The 18000-nt window shown below is 45.7% G+C and overlaps 1 protein-coding gene across 5 annotated transcripts in view; it reads left to right on the top strand.

Annotated features, from left to right (window-relative positions):
* DYNC2I1 (dynein 2 intermediate chain 1) overlaps positions 1-18000 on the top strand; it is a 74801-nt gene that overhangs the window by 12387 nt on the left and 44414 nt on the right. For 3 of the 5 annotated variants that reach the window (XM_027051325.2, XM_027051329.2, XM_027051328.2), the window contains exons 5-11: positions 1026-1334; positions 5836-5912; positions 8302-8356; positions 11394-11456; positions 15434-15511; positions 16078-16294; positions 17130-17232. In XM_027051325.2, coding sequence (XP_026907126.1) covers positions 1026-1334; positions 5836-5912; positions 8302-8356; positions 11394-11456; positions 15434-15511; positions 16078-16294; positions 17130-17232 — 902 coding nt within the window. The remainder of the gene's footprint in view (positions 1-1025; positions 1335-5835; positions 5913-8301; positions 8357-11393; positions 11457-15433; positions 15512-16077; positions 16295-17129; positions 17233-18000) is intronic. The other 2 variants (XM_027051326.2, XM_027051327.2) reach the window with 2 other exon arrangements.

Raw genomic sequence — 18000 nt, 5'->3', positions numbered from 1 at the left:
TTGTTTTTATAAGTAAGTTTAAAGTTATGAGGTAGTCAAGTTTGTCTTTATAGTTTTGGTTGTTGATGTAATGCTTGGAGAGCCTTTTCCCCACCAGCATTATGTAAGTAGTGCCTGTGTTTTGTTTTGGGGCCTTATAATATTTTTTACCCCTTAAGTTTTTAATCCCCATAGAATTGATCTTGGTGACGGGTGTGTGGTAGTAATCTAACTTTACGACCGAGGAGTTTGCCCATATGGTTTCTTTAGGAAGGTTGTCCTGGCAGAGTGAGCAAAGTGGGTGGGAGTCGGGTGAAGGGGAGGAGTCGGGGGGCCGCTGAGCAGCCATGGGGGGTGGTGGGAGGGGGACCACAGGGACAGAGCCCTCCGGCTGTAGAGTGAGCAGTGACAACCTGTTGGCCCTGGTGGAAGGAGAAGGGCATTTCTGTTTGGGGTCCTGGTGAGACATCTGATGATGATCCTAAAATTGTGAGCTCGAGCCGGAAATATGACCCACCCACAGCCTGTTCTGCAAATAGCCACGCGTCACCATGAGACAGTGTCACCCGTCGTGGTTTGGGGGTTACAGAGGTGACTAGACAGTGGTGCCCAGTTTTGAGAATCTCCCTGTGGGGGAGCAGACACGTGAACTGCCAAGGACAGGGGCTGGCGGGCACATGGTTCTCTGTTCACAGAAGTCACACATCTCACAGCAGGGAGCGTGGGTCGGTGGAGCGCAGGGTGCAGTCAGAGTTGGGGAGGAGGTGACAAGAATGACCAGGAGAGGCTGCAGAGGAGGGGGCACACCTGCCGCGCTGAGGGGTTTGCACGCGGGTTCCACTTCAGGGTGAAGGCCGGTGTGCTCCGTTGCCTCTAGACTGTGGACTGTGCGGCCGACAGCAGGTATTTCCTTCCAGAAGCACATCTTCAGGGTCAGGATGGAGGAGTGAGCGGCAGCGCGGCTCCCCTGCTTTCGTCACAGCAGGTACGAAAGCCAGCGGCCGTGTTCGTGTGCTGACGCAGTTTTCCGTGGGTCCCGTTCACAGCTGCAGTACGGTGACAGTCAGGACAATCCTGTTCAGTACTGGCTTTACAAAGAAGGAGGCGAGCGGAGACACAGGAGGCAGAAAGAAGCAGATCGAGAGCGGAGACATCGAGAAAAAAGCAGCGTGAGGGAAAAAAGAGACAAGCACTCAAGAGAAAAAAGTAACTCGTTCTCTGACAAGGAAGGGGAAGACAGACACAGAGAGAAGCATCACAGGGAAGGCGCTCGTCTCGATGAAGAGAGGCACCCTGGTGACACGGGTAGAAAAGAGAGGTCGTCAAGAGAGGAGCTGAGGAAAAGAGAGTCCAAGGTACCGTTTCTGATGCTTCGTAGCCTTTGTAGCCATCCCCAGGTCACCACTCTTAGAGAGGAGGTAGATCTCCGTGTGGCCAGATGATAAGACCTGTTGCTGAGAAGTAGTAACCTTGGTAAAGACGTGATTCAGTCTGTGCAGTGTGACCAACAAAGACTGCTGACCTACTAGGAAATAGGAAGTCACGTTTTCTGATTATATCGTGAATGTACTTTTAACATCTATTCAGAAATCTATCATAAAACTGAAATTTTGAAACATTAAAAAGACAGATTTTTAAATGGCAAGTAAGTGAATAATTTAGCAAAATGTTTGAATCGGAATTAATAGTATTAAGTTTACAGAACAAAGCCAACAGAACACAAAAATAAAACCATTGCTTGCAAAGGGCCTGACGCTGCAGTTGCTTCATATTTTCCCATACTAATTGTATTTTTTGTTCTCGTGTGTACACTGTTTGCTGTGCTGTTTTTCCAGACTCTGAAGCAAAGCGATTTCATTCTCCTGCCTCTTGGCAGTGCTTCCTGTCAGGTGGAAGCAAAGTGAGGGGCAGGTGGTATGAGTCTCGGGGCCTCAGGCCTTCAGGGGCACGGACTGTGGTGGCTCAGCCAAAGCCTGGGACTCTGACTGACAGGTGCCCCTCCACGAAAGTGTGTCTGGTGGAGGAGTGCGTGTTAAGGATGTCCCAAAAAACCTTTGCAGTCGCTGCCTGGCCTCGTGGCCATCCCAGCTGGCTCTTTGCTGAGTGCGATAAATCAGCCTGGTGCCTGCACCTTCTGGTACCTTCGCCAACACCTTCCCTCACAGCGGGACTGCACCCCTACCCTGTCACCTGCAGCCTCCACCCCTCATCAGAACACTGGTCATGTTTCTTAGCAGTTGTATGACAGGAGCAATTTTGTTAACCATGTGTGTATGTGTGTATCTCAAGTCCCTGGACCTCCCTTGGATCAGCCTCACTGTGTGTTTACATTCATAGCCATGTACTCATGTCAACAAGCTGAGGGAGGCAGTAATTGAGAAGGGACCCTCACCGAGAGGTATTCATCCCTCTTGTGTTTTAAATCGCTTTTCCTAGGGGCACCTGGTGGCTCAGTTGGTTAAGCGTCTGGCTCTTGATTTTGGCTCAGGTCATGATGTCATGGTTCTTGAGTTCAAGCCCCATGTTGGGCTCTGTGCGGACAGTGTGGAGCCTGATTGGGATTCTCTCTATTCCTCTCCTGCTCACACTCTCTCTTTCTCTCAAAAATAAATAAGTGAACTTTAAAAAACATTAAAAAAATTATTTCCCTAGATTAAAATCTTTTTAGTGTGTTTTTCTATTATTTTATTATGAACGTTCTTAAGCATACAGCAAAATCGACAAGTTTCCACCACCTAGATCCTACCACTAACATTGTATTGAACTTGCCTATTTTACGTTCCCTAGATCACATTTAGTTCCTAGAAACAACCTGTTTGGTTCCCCACAGAAATGCCTTTTTGAGACTTGTCACAATATACACATCTAGCCTAAGAAATGGCCCCGTGTTAATAAAACCACTGCCTTCAACAATGCTCTTTCCATAGGGATTAACATAATAATTAGCCCCAAGAGAGACTCTTTTGACAAACTTCTTTCTTTTCAATAATTTGTTCATATTTGTGGACTGGCCACTGTGTGATGGCCTTTGTTCTATGTGCTGAGAACACAGCTGTGCACACAAATTTGTATTTTTGTGGTGTTTAAGTTTCATTGGAGGAGCCGTACAATAAAGAAATAAATAAGTATATAGTACATTAGAAGCGATTAGTGAGCACTGTGTATTTAACATTTCTCTTTGCTGTGACTTTCAGGCGCTCAAAATATGCTTTTTAACTTAGTTACTATGTTAGCCTGGTGATTGATGTAATTACCGCTGAGGTGACCATCAAGTACGAGGGCCAGTATTACTGTGTAACAGGTGTAAGTCAGGACCGTTCCCGGGGGTTGTGTTCTCCGTCATTCTCTCTCACTTTCTCTGTATGGTTTTTGGTCTGTTATTTTAACTGTGCGTGACTTTTATTGTGTGCCTCCTCCAGTTTCTCTTTTTTGTTTTTAAAGTAGGCTCCACACCCGAGGTGGGGCTTAAACTCACACCCTGAGATTAGGAGTCATGTGCTCAGGCGCCTGGGGAGCTCAGTCTGTTGAGCTTCTGACTTCGCTCAGGTCAGGATCTCACAGTTGGGGAGTTCGAGCCCCGCATTGGGCTCTCTGCTGTCAGCACAGAGCCTGCTTCAGATCCTCTGTCCCCTACTCCCTCCACCCCTCCCCTGGTCGCTCTCTCCCTCTCAAAAATCAATAAACCATTTTTAAGAAATTAAAAAAAAAAGGTTCTCTCCCTCTGCCCCTCTCCCCCACTCACGTGCTCTCTCTTTATAAAATTAAAATATAAAAAGAAAAAACGAGTTGTGTGCTCTGCTGACTGAGCCAGCCAGGGGCCCCCATCCTCTAGTTGTTTTTGTTTTTTTAAAGTTTATTTTGAGAGAGAGAAAGAGAGAGCATGAGCATGAGCAAGCAGGGGAGGAGGCAGGATGGGGGTGGGGAAGAGAGAGAGAGAGAGAGAGAGAGAGAGAGAGAGAGAGAGAATCCCAAGCAGGCTTTGCACTGTCAGCTCAGAGTCCGACTAAGGACTTGATCTCATGAATCACGAGATCATGACTTGAGCTGAAGTCAAGAGTTGGACGTTCAACCAACTGAACGACCCAGGCGCCCCACTCTTTCAGTTTTCAGGGACGAAGAAGGCATGGTTAAGCATAATAACTATAACAGAGTGTCTTCTAAAGGTAACTGAGCAATATTGACTTATCTACCAGAAGAATCCCGTGGCCCTAGCCCTCTATTAACCACTGCTGAACATGGACGTGCTCCTTTCTGCTTTTGGGGTCGTGACTTCAACAGGTCCTTGTGGGCATCTGTTGCTAGCCAGAACCCTCCTGACCAGCCCACACAGCTTGGGAACAAAGCACTGAGCTCATGGCTACCTTTTCTTTGTTTTCTTTTTATCTAGATAGCCATTAAATCATAATTTTTCCCTACCTAGAACTACTGATTTCATTTTCTCCCCATTCCAATGTATTTAGTAGACTGATGCCAGACTGTTCTTCCTGTTAAACATGTAATTATACTTTTCTCTAATTAATTTTGGAAGAATTTTTAAATACAGGAAGAAGTAAAAAAAAAAAAATTTATTCATGATCCCAGACTCAGAGATAATCAATTTAATAGTAAATATGTATATACTTACAATTCTTTTCCTATATGAAAATGAACTTTATAAAAATGCAAAATTAGAGTCATGCTATTTTTTCTCTTTATTCTGGAAAATAAATTAAAAAAATTTTTTTTAAGCGTTTATTTTTTTTTGAGAGAGAGACAGAGACAGAGCATGAGTGGGGGGTGGGGCAGAGAGGGGGAGACACAGAATCGGAAGCAGGTTCCAGGCGCCAAGCTGTCAGCACAGAGCCTGACGTGGGGCTTGAACTCACGAACCGTGAGATCATGACCTGAACCAAAGTTGGACACTTACCAGACCGAACCACCCAGGTGCCCCTGGAAAGTGATTTTTAACAACTGGATACTTAATGGCCATCTGGTATCCTTTCATATGGTCATAACCTTATTTATTAACAAGTAACCTAATATTGAACATTCAGGTTTTTTGATTTCATAAATATCCTGTGACGAACAGATTTAAAACCTTAATACATGTCTTTCTTTTCTACAAATAATTTCCCAGAAGTAGAATTTATAGGTCGAAGAAAGTATTTGAATAGTTTTAGCTATTTTTAAGGCTTTTGATACACGTTGTGTATTGCCCTCCAGATTGTCTTCCTTAGTGAGTGATTTAGTCCTGCCTTCCTTCTGCTCTGCACTCTTCAGGGATCAGTCCCCAGGTCTTGTAAGCTTTCCCTGCCCTAGGGAGGTACTCCCCTCGTCCCCTGGGGTCTTGTCACCAGCCAGCTCTCCCTCCAGACCCCCCACCCTGCAGGTCTTGCTTCCTGCCCGCGCTTATTCAACAGATGCCTCTCTCGTTTCAGTGACCTACCTGGATATGTTGGTTTGCAATCTGATGGGTTTAATTTTATTTTTATAGATTCTCTTAATTCAAGAGAAGATTGTTTACATTCTCTTTTTTGTAGGTAGATGGATCTCTGAAGTAGCCACATTATGTTTGAAAGTGCATAATTTTAAGCAGTGCAAGGGACCAGTCAGATTGATCTGAAAGTAATATGAAATTGATAAGTATAAATTTCTTTGACTTACTGAGGTAATGTATCATCACCTTTTAGTACACCTTTTCTTATCTTCCTTACATTAAGTATACAATTTACTGAAGCTAGCTGGTAAAAACATACTTTAAAAGATTAGAGATGCTTTTGTGGAATTTTGAGTCCATGCTTGTTTTACAGAGTTCACTAATTACAGTTAATTTACTATGATCTATTAATGAATGTCATGGAATTTTCTGTTTCATAGGACAGTGAGCACAGAAATCGGGGTGCAAGTTCAAGGAGAGATCCGACCAGCAGCCAGGAAGGATCATGCGCTCTCTGGTGACTATTATGTGCACTGTGCTTCTTGAAGAATGCTTTAAAATGTTTTTTTCTTACCGGTCCTGATTATAGCCAGTAAATGAAAGTGAAGTATGGGTATACTCATGTACTCCTGATACAGCCCCTCCAAATTATATCCTGGGTGCCCTGAAGGAGCTAGGAAGCTTGTTATAAATTATTAGTCTTGTTTTGCTTTTTTAACATCTGCTCATACGAACTTGGAAAGTTAGCGCTGACTTTGGAGTGCGAGCGTGTGCGTGGGGGGGAGCCTCTGCCCTGTGGCACAGCCGGAGAGGGCGGGGCCGCTGCAGGCGGGCTCCTGGCACCCTTCCCTGCCAGCAGGTGCCCCCGGGCCAGTGTGTGTAAGTCAGAGCACAAATCAGATATGCCTTCCTTGGCTTTGTAGCCTTGGTGAGGGCCAGGGTGCACGCACCAACCTGCTGGAGCGGCAGGCCTGCCCCGTCTTGGGACGTTGGTTGGTCCTCCAGAACCTTTGCTCCGCTGGTGAGGGTCTAAGGAGGGTACCTATTTTGTGTGGGTGTTGTGAAGGTTACGGATTAGAGTTTGTGTGTAAAGTCTCGTTTTTGTAAGCTCTAGAGTTTTTAAAAGTTTTTATTTAAATTCCAGCTTAACATGCAGTGTTATATTTTATGTTAAATTCCAGTTAACATATAGCGTTATATTAGATTCGGTGTAGAACACAGTGACTCAGCACTTCTGTACATCGCCCGGTGCTCATCACAAGTGCATCCTCGTCCCCAACACCTGTTCCCCCATCCTCCCACCCACCTCCCCTCTGGTGACCAGCAGTGCATTCTCTGCTTTGTCTCCGTTTCCTGGTTTGTCTCTCTCTCTTTAGGAGAAAAGAATTTGTTTCTTAAATTGCACATGTGAGTGAAATCATGTGGTATTTGTTTTTCTCTGACTGACCTTGCTGACTCCCTAGCTCCATCCGTGTTGTTGCAAATGGCAAGATTTCATTCTTTTTTATGCCCAAGTAATATTCCTGTGTGTGTGTGTGTGTGTGTGTGTATCACATCTTCCTTATCCATTCATCACTCGGTGGACACTCGGGCTGTTTCCATATCTAGGCTATTGTAGATAATGATGCTATAAACATCAGGGTGCATGTATCCCTTTGAATTAGCATTTTTATATTCTTTGGGTAAAAACCTAGTAGAGTCATTGCTGGCTCTTACGGTACTTGTGTATTTAGCTTTCTGAGGAACCTGCACCCTGTTCTCCACAGTGGCTGCACCAATTCTCGTTCCCGCCAAGAGCGCACGAGGGTTCCTTTTGCTCCACGTCCTGCCAACGCTTGTCATTTCTTGTGTTGTTGATTTGAGCCGTTCTGACAGGTGTGAGGTGATAACTCATTGTAGTTTTGATTTGTATTTCCATGATAATCTGTGATGTTGAACATCTTGTCGTGTGTCTGTTGACCATCTGGGTCGTCTTTGGAGAAGTGCCCATTTTTTATTTGGATTATTCATTTTTCAGGTGTTGAGTTTTAGAAGTTCTCTATATATTTTGGATACTAACCCTTCATCCGCTATGTCATTTGCAAATATCTTCTCCCATTCCATGGGCGGCCTTTTTAGTTTTGTTGTTTCCTTCACTGTGCAGAAGCTTTTTATTTTGATGAAGATTACAGATGAGAGTTTGTGTGTGTGCTCTTTTTGTATGTAAGCTCCAGATTTTAATTTGTTCTCTGTGACAACCATGTTTGGTAATTCTTTTTCACAGATCAGGGAAACTCAGGTTAAAAGTACTTTGCCTAAATTTTGAAGTTTGAGCAAACTTAGCACTTAGTCCTGGGGGTGAAGGTTCCTAGACTTTGTATCGCAGACCTGCTGGGCTGCCTGGGGCTTCTGCTCAGTTCTCTGTTTCTTTAGACCACATGCTGTATTGAATTGGTGAGTCTAGGTTCTGAAAGTGAAGAATCCATTTAAAATTCTGAAAGCCTTAATTTTAGGTCCTAGCTAACATATAGCATGTGATTAAAACATAGAACTTATTTCGAGTTAAATCTTTCTTTTGGGAATAAAGATATGTTAAACGTAAAGTAATGTTTTTGATTGACTAATAAAATTACAGGAGTTTTCTAGAACTCTCATAAGGGTATAGAGTCATACATAGAACTTTGTTAAAACACATAGTTTTTTCCCTCTGCTGAGGATATTTTCTTTCTAGGGTTGCTGCTAGAACAATGAAAATGTAGGAAGACCTTAGTATTCCTTGCTCTAATGAAGCAGGCTTTGGAAGTTTGCCAGTGTATAGCATTTCTTAGTCATATCAGATATTGCTAAGAGCCTTCATTGAAGTGTAAAATGTTTTAGGTTTCATGTCTTTGTTTAAAATTAATTTTGAATTTGGTCCTACTTTCTAGGTATGCAGAGAGTTTAGTAAGAAATAATGGAAAAGATAAAGACTCAAGAAAGAAGGTAAGACATTTATGTTTATTTTATTTTTAAGTTTATTTATTTTGAGAGTGAGAGAGTGTGAGCAGGGGAGGGGCAGAGAGAGAGAAGGAGAGAGACTCCCAAGCAGGTTCCGTGCTAACAGCACGGAACCTGACATGGGGCTTGAACCCACAAACCGTGAGATGATGACCTGAGCTGAAATCAAGAGTCAGACGTTTAACTGACTGAGCCCCGCAGGGGCCCTCATGTTGATTTTCTTAGGCGGCAAGATTAGCCACGAGTGTCTGTTTGTGATTCCCCTTGATAGCAGAGCCTGAGACAGGCCTTGCCAGCAGGGGAGTTTTTCCTGAGTGGGTATTCCAGGAGGACATAGTAGACATATTTAGGTTAAAAGACTCAAATAGATGGAAAGTAGAAAACTGGACAAGATAAAGCATCAGACGGCAAGTGTGTCATTGCCCCAGTGCCTGCCCTAGTGTCAGACAGAAGTGACTCGGAGACAGATATCGAAGGACCTGCATGATGGTACAACAATTAGCTCACAGGAAGATGCCACAATTATAAGTGCACGTGCACCTAACAAAAGAGCCTTAAGATACAGAACTAAAGGGAGAAATAGAGAAGCTAGAAATAGGTAGCAGAACCTTTGGCGCCCCTGGTCACTAGCGGATAGAGCAGCAGTGTTTTACGCAGTACATTAGGCCACTTACAGGAAGGGACAAGCTCCTGGAGACATAAATCACCGCGGCTGCCTCCGGAAGAGTCAGAAGTCAGGCGAGTGAGGGAATTGTGTCAGTATTAAAGTCTTCCCGCAGGGAAGCCTGGGCTCAGACCTCGCCTGCAAGCTCTGTCTTACATTTGGCGTCAGCACCAGCACACCGCCCACGGCCCCGCCCTCCCGCCGCGGTCCCCGTGCTGGTGAGCGGTTCTCAGTCTTTGTGTTGCAGCCCCGCGTCATATTTCCCATCAGAGGAGTCTTCATGGAGATGATCGCTGCGAAGTGCCGGGCTCTGGGCTTTTAATTATCATCCAACCATTTTCTTAGTTTGTTGTTTTGTTATTATAGGTAATGTGGCAAGCAGATTTGGGTTATTATTTATGAAGAACAATTTTTTCTGTCACTTTCTTTGGTAGTCGTCTGAAACCCGTGACACTGAGATAATCATCTTTAACATTTGTGCCAAATTTTTATGTGTCGCTTTATTCCATGTACATACACGAAACACATGTACTTTTACATAAATTAGATCACACGGCATGTGTTGTTTTGATGTGGGTTTGTTTTATTCATTCAGTTTTGGGGGCTGGTTGGAGCACTCACCACCTAAGGAAAAAAAGTTAGCCTTACAGAGACTGCTTCCCCTGTATTCTTTTCTCTGTGTAATCTTTTACAGCCGTGTATGAATGTTTATATTTGGTAACTGGGGGCACCTTTTTTCCTCCATGCACACACACCTCCACTCCCCTGCAACATCTTGTTTTTCCTAGTGCATTGTGGAAACCGTTCAGTTCGAGGGGTGCAGACCTCCCTCACGCTTTTTGTGGGTAAATTCTTTTTTTTTTAAAATTTTTTTTTTCAACGTTTTTTTATTTATTTTTGGGACAGAGAGAGACAGAGCATGAACGGGGGAGGGGCAGAGAGAGAGGGAGACACAGAATCGGAAACAGGCTCCAGGCTCTGAGCCATCAGCCCAGAGCCCGACGTGGGGCTCAAACTCACGGACCGCGAGATCGTGACCTGGCTGAAGTCGGACGCTTAACCGACTGTGCCACCCAGGCGCCCCATTTTGTGGGTAAATTCTTGAACTGGAGTTGTTGGATGATAATAATATAGATTTTTTTTTAACGTTTTCCTTCTATCTCCCACTTCTTTTCATGAGCTCTAGATTAGCACTGTTCATTAGAGTTATAACGTGAGCCACATTTGTAGTTATAAATTTTGTAGTAGTCACATTAAAGAAGCAAAAAAAATTCATTTCAATAATATGTTATAATCAATATTTCTGAAATATCTTTTCAACATGTAATCAATATAAAAAATTAATGAGATATTTTACATTCTTTTTTTTTTTTTTTTGCCAGTGGAGCGAAATGTATGATTTTTTTTTTTTTCCTGAAAGATTCTTGAAGGTATTTGACAGCTTGTTTTGGCTTATGAATTGGGTCATATGTTTTGTAGCATCGATGCTGAGTGTATCTTTGTTGAATTCTTCAGCATTATGGAAAGCCTACAATATGCTAGAGTAATTTTCTGGACACACGGAGAAGTCCTTATTCTCTTCATGGTCATACACCATGCCGTCTCCAGTCTTATGCACTGAATAGTTGTGGGTAGTGATGTCTAGGACCTGTGCCTTCCTGGTGCCGTGACCACTACAGGATTGGAAGTCAGTTTCCTCACCGGTGCAGGGTCACTGGCACTGGGAAGTAGGTCCGGTGGTGCCCCCTTATCCGTGGTTCAGATACCCGCGGGGAGCAACGGGCCAGAAGCAGATGACTGTCTTCGGATGCATCATCAGACGTCAGTAGTAGCCCAATGCTGTGTCACATGCCTGCTTACCCCCCTCCTTTCGCCTCATCACGTGGGCATTTCACCATCTCACATCATCACAGGGAGGGGCGAATGCAGGACAGTAGGTATTCTGAGAGAGACACCAGAGTCACATAACTTTTATTACAGGATATCATTATAATTGTTCTGTTTTGTTATTAGTTATTGTTGCTAATCTTTTACTGTGCCTAATTTATAAATTAAACTTAAATTAAATCATAGGTGTTGTATGTATAGGAAAAAATGTGGCATGTGTACGGTTTGGGACCATCCACGGTTTTAGGCATCTATTGGGGGTCTTGGAATGCATCCCTGTGGCTGGGGGGGGACCACAATTATTCCCATTTCTCAGAGGGGAAAACCGAGGCACAGGATTACTTGCCCTCAGTGACCTTGTTTGTGCACCTCGGGGCCAGAACCCAGGTCTTCAGCCACTGAGGGCAGTGCCTTCATGGGGGACCAGGTGTATCAGTGGTTGGCCTGACCGGCTCTGCTATCTTCCACCAGAGCTGCCGAGAGGGCTCCGCGGTGGGGAAGCAGGCTCTGAGGCCAGGAAGTGCAGAAATTGCGGTAAGGAGAGTATGTCTTTTATATTTTGCCAAAGACATGCTTTTACTCATCATACTTTGCTTTCATAGTGCCTTTTTATTAGGGTAGTCATTATTCCTTTTATTTATTTATTTAATACTTATTTTGAGAGAGAGACATAGCATGAGCGGAGGAGGGGCAGAGAGAGACGGGCGACACAGAATCTGAAGCAGGCTTCAGGGGCAGAGAGAGACGGGTGACACAGAATCTGAAGCAGGCTTCAGGCTCCAAGCTATCAGCACACAGCCCGACGCGGAGCTCCAACCCACAAATCGTGAAATCGTGACCTGAGCTGACGTCGGACGTTTAACCGACTGAGCCACCTAGGCGCCCCATCATTATTCCTTTTAGACAGCAGAACATTGGTATGAAGGGAAGGAATAGATTTTGATGACATTTAATTTGCATCTGAGAGTCTTGGGTGGTGCCAAAGGCATCTTGTGTATAGGGCTGGAAGGAGGTGACTGGTTCACTGGGCAGGAGCTTGGATGCCGCGGCCTTCCTCTGTCAGGGAGAGGAGAAGGTTTTGCAAAGAGTGTGGCAGGGAGGAGGTTCCAGCTAAGTGAACAGCCAGCCTTTTCGTCTTTGCTCTGTATTCAAATTCAAGAAGGTTGAGGAGGATTGAAGAAGCCAACTAAAAGATGAGATTCGTTATCGGTGAGACAGAATCAAGGTAACAGATAATTTTCAGAAATATGAGGTAAACCAGGGAGATCAAGGAAATGGCACTATCCTTTTATAAGAGGAGGTCATTGAGAACTGAGCAGTTCTTTCCAGAACTGACCAGTCAGGCATCAGGCACTGTACTGTCCTAGACTCTGGGCCTAAAGTTCTTTCTTGTCCAGCAAGAAAGCGGGACGAAGGATTAAAATGTGAGAGATGGCTGATGTCTGGGAGGAGACAAGAGCCCCGATTAAGGTCCTTGCTCCGTTTTTATTAGGATCAAAAGGCTTACAAACATGTTGATGGACGTGCACAAAGAGACAATAAATCTGGGAACATTAACTCATGGGCATGAGGAAAAGGGGGTTTTGAAGATATATGGTGTTAGAGGTTTGGGTCAATATAAACCAAAATCCTGGCCCAGGGCAGATGGATGTTAACAGCAGACTTGAGGCACCATGTCTGTTTATCTTACCAGCCTAGGGAACAAGACAGACAGAGCTTGCTACCTCAGGGTCAACAAGGCACCTTTCTTTTGCTAATCAGCTCCATTCTGGGCAGCTTCATCCTGCAGTGGCCTATAGCCCTATTTACCTGTTTACTTAATTTGGTCCTTCCTTCCTGTGAGAGCAGCTTTCTGCTATAGTACTAAATTGGGGGGTGAATCCGCCCTGCATACCTAATCTTATTTACTTCATATAGCTTTGTATTGGGGCCTTTGCCCTGCCCTCTCTATCCTGGGACCTCTGCCCTCTCTATCCTGGGGTCTGGGCCCCATCCCCTCTACCCTGGGGCTTTGGCCCTGCCTTCCCTATCCTGGGGCCTGGGCCCTGCCCCCTCTATTCTGGGGCTTTGGTCCCGCCCTCTCTCTCCTGGGGCTTTGGCCCTGCCCTCTCTATCCTGGGGCCTCTGCCCTCCGCCCTCCCCCAACCCCCCCCCCCCCCCATCCTGGGACTCCTGTACCTATTTACCTAATCCTGTTTACCCAAACTTGGGTGTGAGCATTCTATGGCTTTGTAATTCTTTATGCCTTGTGAACCCATCAGTGCAGGCTCAGGGAATTCCTAAGCTTTTTCCCCACACTCTGCTTAATGCCACTGATGAAGGGGCAGTTGGGCTCTGCTGGTGGTACTTTTGTTGTCATCGTCTCTGGCTGGGTTTGAGCTCTGCAGAAAAGTCACACATCAGCCCTGCCGACCCCTGGAGGAGAGGCTGGCCCACTCTGAGAGTGTGTTGTTTGCTGGGACGTGTGCAGAGCCCCTGTGGGTGTGGTGTCAGGGGTCCTCGGGAGCTGAACGGGATGGGGCAATGTGATGCCCGAGATGTGCTTAAAACTTCTGCACACATTTTTGTTTCTCTTATCAGTTAACAGGTGTCTTATCTGTTGGTGCAATAAATGTAATGTGTCATTCGCTGTAATGTACAGTGACTTTATATGACAGTGTGCCCAAAGGACCTTTTTACGGAATAGTTTTTCCTATAAAGTATCAGCATAAAGTAACTTCCCAACCCCCAGGCAGTGAGGTGTCCTTAATAATCCCGTCAGTCCTGTGCACTTTGAGAAAGTCAGACCAGATATTATCCACTTTGAGGAGCAGCTAGAATCTGTGTGGCGTGAAGTGTTGGTTTTCTGGCACTGTTTACCGCACGGCACTTTATTGGGTTCTAGAAGGCGCCCGGCCACGTCACTGAATGCCTCCCGAACTCCATCTTCTCTTGGCTGGCCCTGTCGTCCTCCTCCAGGCTGTCCGTGCCGTCCTCCTCCTGGCTGGCCCTGCTGTCCTCCTCACACTCAGCACATCCAAGCCATGCTTCCCACCCTCCCCATGGACTCCCTCCCTCACCTCTGTGCCTCTTCTGGTTGAGGTGCCAGCATCCTCCCAGTTTTCACCCGTGAAAACCTGGGGATCATTTCTTTCCCACCATCGTCCTGCCCCTCTGCACCCAAGCCCAGAGGGTCCCCTTTATTGGCGCGCTTGCTCCCCCTGGGATCAGAGCTGGACCACTTCTGGGGAACGTTTTGTGTGGGGGCGCCCTCCAGCAAGGGTGGGGCTACCTAGGTGTGGACGTGGGTGTGCTGTGGTCACATTTCTCTCTCAGAGGGTCTCTGTGCTTGGGTGAACGGGAGGGCGTGCGGCAGGGAGGGTTTGCTGGGCTGAGGATGAGGGGTGGGGGAGGTGCCTTATCTGCGCCTGCGTGACACGGAGGTGCTGTGTTGCGGGGCGGTAGGATGTGGACAAGAGGAGGAATGGCTTCGGGGTGGGAAGGACGAGTTTTCTACACACGTATTTCATTTTTGCTCCCCTCTTATCCTGGAAACCCGGAATATGTTTCTACTTGGTTTTCCTGGTAGCCTCTTACTGTCCTGAAGATCCAGACCAGGGTGGCTTTAGGGTGATCTAAGCTCACCTCCTAAACCCCCAGAGCCCGATGGGGCACGCCTCCCACTGTAGGACTTGGAGAATCCTCCTGGTGAGCCCCAGGCCTGGAGGGCAAAGCCACGAGGCAGGAGCGCTCTGGTTCTGCGAGGCCAGTGTTGGCACAGCCTGTCTGCCCTCCGTGAAGAGAACAGGGACGCTCTGAGAACGCCCTGTTACACATCTCGTCAGAATTGTACGGTTTCTCAGAAAGGACGAGTTCATTAACTTTTGTCTTTTTATGGTCATACTGGTTAGTGAGGTATTTCTTAAAGAATCTGCAGTTAGGTTGTGTTAGTTTTATAAATGCATTTTAGGGGCGCCTGGGTGGCGCCGTCGGTTAAGCGTCCGACTTCAGCCAGGTCACCATCTCGCGGTCCGTGAGTTCGAGCCCCACGTCAGGCTCTGGGCTGATGGCTCAGAGCCTGGAGCCTGTTTCCGATTCTGTGTCTCCCTCTCTCTCTGCCCCTCCCCCGTTCATGCTCTGTCTCTCTCTGTCCCAAAAATAAATAAACGTTGGAAAAAAAAATGCATTTTAAAATTGGGGCGCCTGGGTGGCTCAGTCGGTTCAGCGTCCGACTTCGGTTCAGGTCACGATCTCGTGGTTCGTGGGTTCGAGCCCCGCGTCGGGCTCTGTGCTGACGGCTCGGAGCCTGGAGCCTGCTTCGAATTCTGTGTCTCCTTCTCTCTCTGCCTCTCCACCATTCACGCTCTGTCTACCCTTTCTCTCAAAAATAAGTAAACATTAAAAAAAAATTTAAATACATTTTAAAGTTAGCAACATTAAATGAATCTTAGAAAACATATTTTCCCAATCTATTTGCAATATTCAAATTTGCTATTGAATTTTTTTGTTATGTGTTTGGTTTTTGCCTCCAGGAAATTGAAAAGGAAGACACTGATATAGAAAATGCTGGAACTGATGAATATACACCTTGTTTGGAAGATGATTTTGAAGTTTGTATAACAGTTAAAAATTTTCTCAGCTTAAAAATAATTTGTTCTTAAAATTTGCTTAAGTACAGTAACTTAATGGCTTCATTTCTCTCTCTTTGCTACTTTTACTCCACCTGTGTTTCATTTAGGCTTGTTACCAATAACAGGTGCTGGCGCCTGTCAGTGCCACCAGGTGATGGGGTTGAGTGATTTTACAGTTTAACCCATTAAGTGCACTGCATCCAAACGTGTGTGTATGTTTGAATGAATGTACGTGTGAGTGGAGTGTGTATATTTACTTACACACACTCTCACATTCTCAGCACAAAAACGTTTGCGTGCTTCTGTTGTTAAGAGCTGTCCGTGTATGTAAATCTATACAGTGCAGTTCATTTTTAGAGAATAAGGCAGCAGTCCATACAGATTTATAGCTCAGTGGTGTTGAAATCAGTTAACTATAAAAACCTTTCTTAGCCATAATGAGAATTTTGTCTGTTTTAAGTTCTAATTTGTATGTTTTGTTTCATATGAGTGTTGTTTGAGGTCGGTTTGTCTTAAAGGTTCCAGGGTGTAATTATCGTTTGTAGGACTACGAAGATGACTTTGAGGTTTGTGATGGAGATGACGATGTCTCAAATGAACTGGAACCAAAAGAGAAAATCGAAGAGCTTCCTCTGGCTAGAAAAAAGGAGATACAAGAAATTCAGGAAGCCATTAATGCAGAAAACGAAAGGATTGGCGAGTTGTCCTGCAAACTGTCTCAGAAGCGAGGTCTGACGGAGGGTGAGAGGGAGGCAGAGACAGGTGCGCATCCATCTCAGGGGATGGTGGGTGCCCGAGCCTGCACGGTCCTTGTGGGTGGAATTCTTCTAATCTTAGGTGGCAGATGTGTGAGTGTCCCGTGCTCCCACGACGATGCCAGGCGACTGTAACGTGTGATAGGGACTGTCTTCGGGGAAAACAGCTGCACACGGCCTCTGGTCAGCGCCTGCAGCCTGCGGGTGGCTGTGAGCACGTGTCAGCCTGTGGGTGCTCAGGCAGGAACCGCCAGTCCTGGACGCGGCCCTGCTCCCCTTTCCCAGTCTGCAGCATGTGCGCTTGTTTTCTGAGGCCACCATCTTTGACCTTCCACAAGGAAAGCGTGTCAGCAGGAGGCTCAGGGTGGGGGCAGCAGAGCCCAGGGCCAGCTCGGGGAGACGGGTTCAGGAATGTGGCCCTCCGAACCGGTCTCGAACACTCCTAAGTGAGCCTTTCTTTCTCGGATTTCCTGTGCAAAATTAGAAACGTGTCCAGCTCAGAAATTCTTGGTATCTCCACATGATAAATACTTTAAAAGTAGGAGTAACTATTTTAAAGTCACTGAAAGAGAATAAGTAATAATTAGTAATTAATACAACTAATTATGATTAGCAGTTAATATGATATAGTCATCCGAGCGAAAGTTAGGCAGAGTGCTTCTTACGCTCCTGTTTTGCATCCTGCTGCAGAGGTAGCAAAACTGAGATGGCAAGTGCAGACGGATGGAATGTTCTCCCAAGTTTGTAGAGAAACCAGTGTCTCTGAAGCCGGGGAAGCTGTCCTGTGTGAAAGAAGTACTTCAGTTGTACAAAATAGCTTTTTTTGTTGTTTTTTTGTTTAGATGCAAACAGTTCCCCTCCCAGAGCCCCTGTTTGTGGAATTTTCATGGATTTTGCGACAGCCTCACGCCGACAGAAGAGTCGGACTCAGGCCCTTAAGCAAAAGTAGGTGTGTTGGGAATTTATGAAGGGTATTAATGGAATTTTAATGTACTTCAACATAAAAAAAAATAGAGGCCTTCTTTCTTACTTTCACTACGGACTTTAGGTACATTTTTAGATTTGTGCTCCGCTTGTCCACGTTCAGACACCATGTTGCTAGTTAAGTGTGTGCACCTCTGTTTACTCCTGCGGCACCTGGGGGCTTTGCCCTAGGTTGGCTGCCACAGGGTCACAGTCGCGCATTCTCTGAACGCAACGGACCCTTCTGCCTGTCCGGGGGCCGCTCCCACTCGAGGTCCATCGCCTAGTGCATCAGTTCCTCGGATGAGGAAGCTGAGGAACCAGGGACGGTTAAGGGTACGAAGGGTCGGTGACACGTACTGAGTGTGACTTTCCTTCCGTGCCTCAGGCACTGTGCTCCCTGTGTGGTAACTGCTTGGCTCCACCCCTGCAGCCCCATTTTGTAGATGAAGAAAGTGAGGCTCCAGGTTGACATCTGGTGAGTGGTGGAGCTGAGTTTTGAACTCAGGACTACAAGAAGTCACAGTCCAAGCTTATAATTACCGTACATTTACAAATCTGTACAATCAGAAATTTATGAAAGTCAGAGGAGGTAGGCTCAAGTCAAGGGTCTATCATATTAAACTCAAATATGATTTAGGAGTAAATGTAAAAATTAAATATGTTTTTAAAAACTGTTTAAAATCCATCATACTATCTAGCTCAGTACATAGCCTTAGTAGGTGCTCAGTAAACTTTCCTGAATGAACA

This window comes from Acinonyx jubatus, chromosome A2, assembly GCF_027475565.1.
Source record: "Acinonyx jubatus isolate Ajub_Pintada_27869175 chromosome A2, VMU_Ajub_asm_v1.0, whole genome shotgun sequence".
Taxonomy (NCBI): Eukaryota; Metazoa; Chordata; class Mammalia; order Carnivora; family Felidae; genus Acinonyx; species Acinonyx jubatus.
Note: the sequence above shows the minus strand (reverse complement) of the source record. Positions and strands in the feature narration are given on the sequence as shown.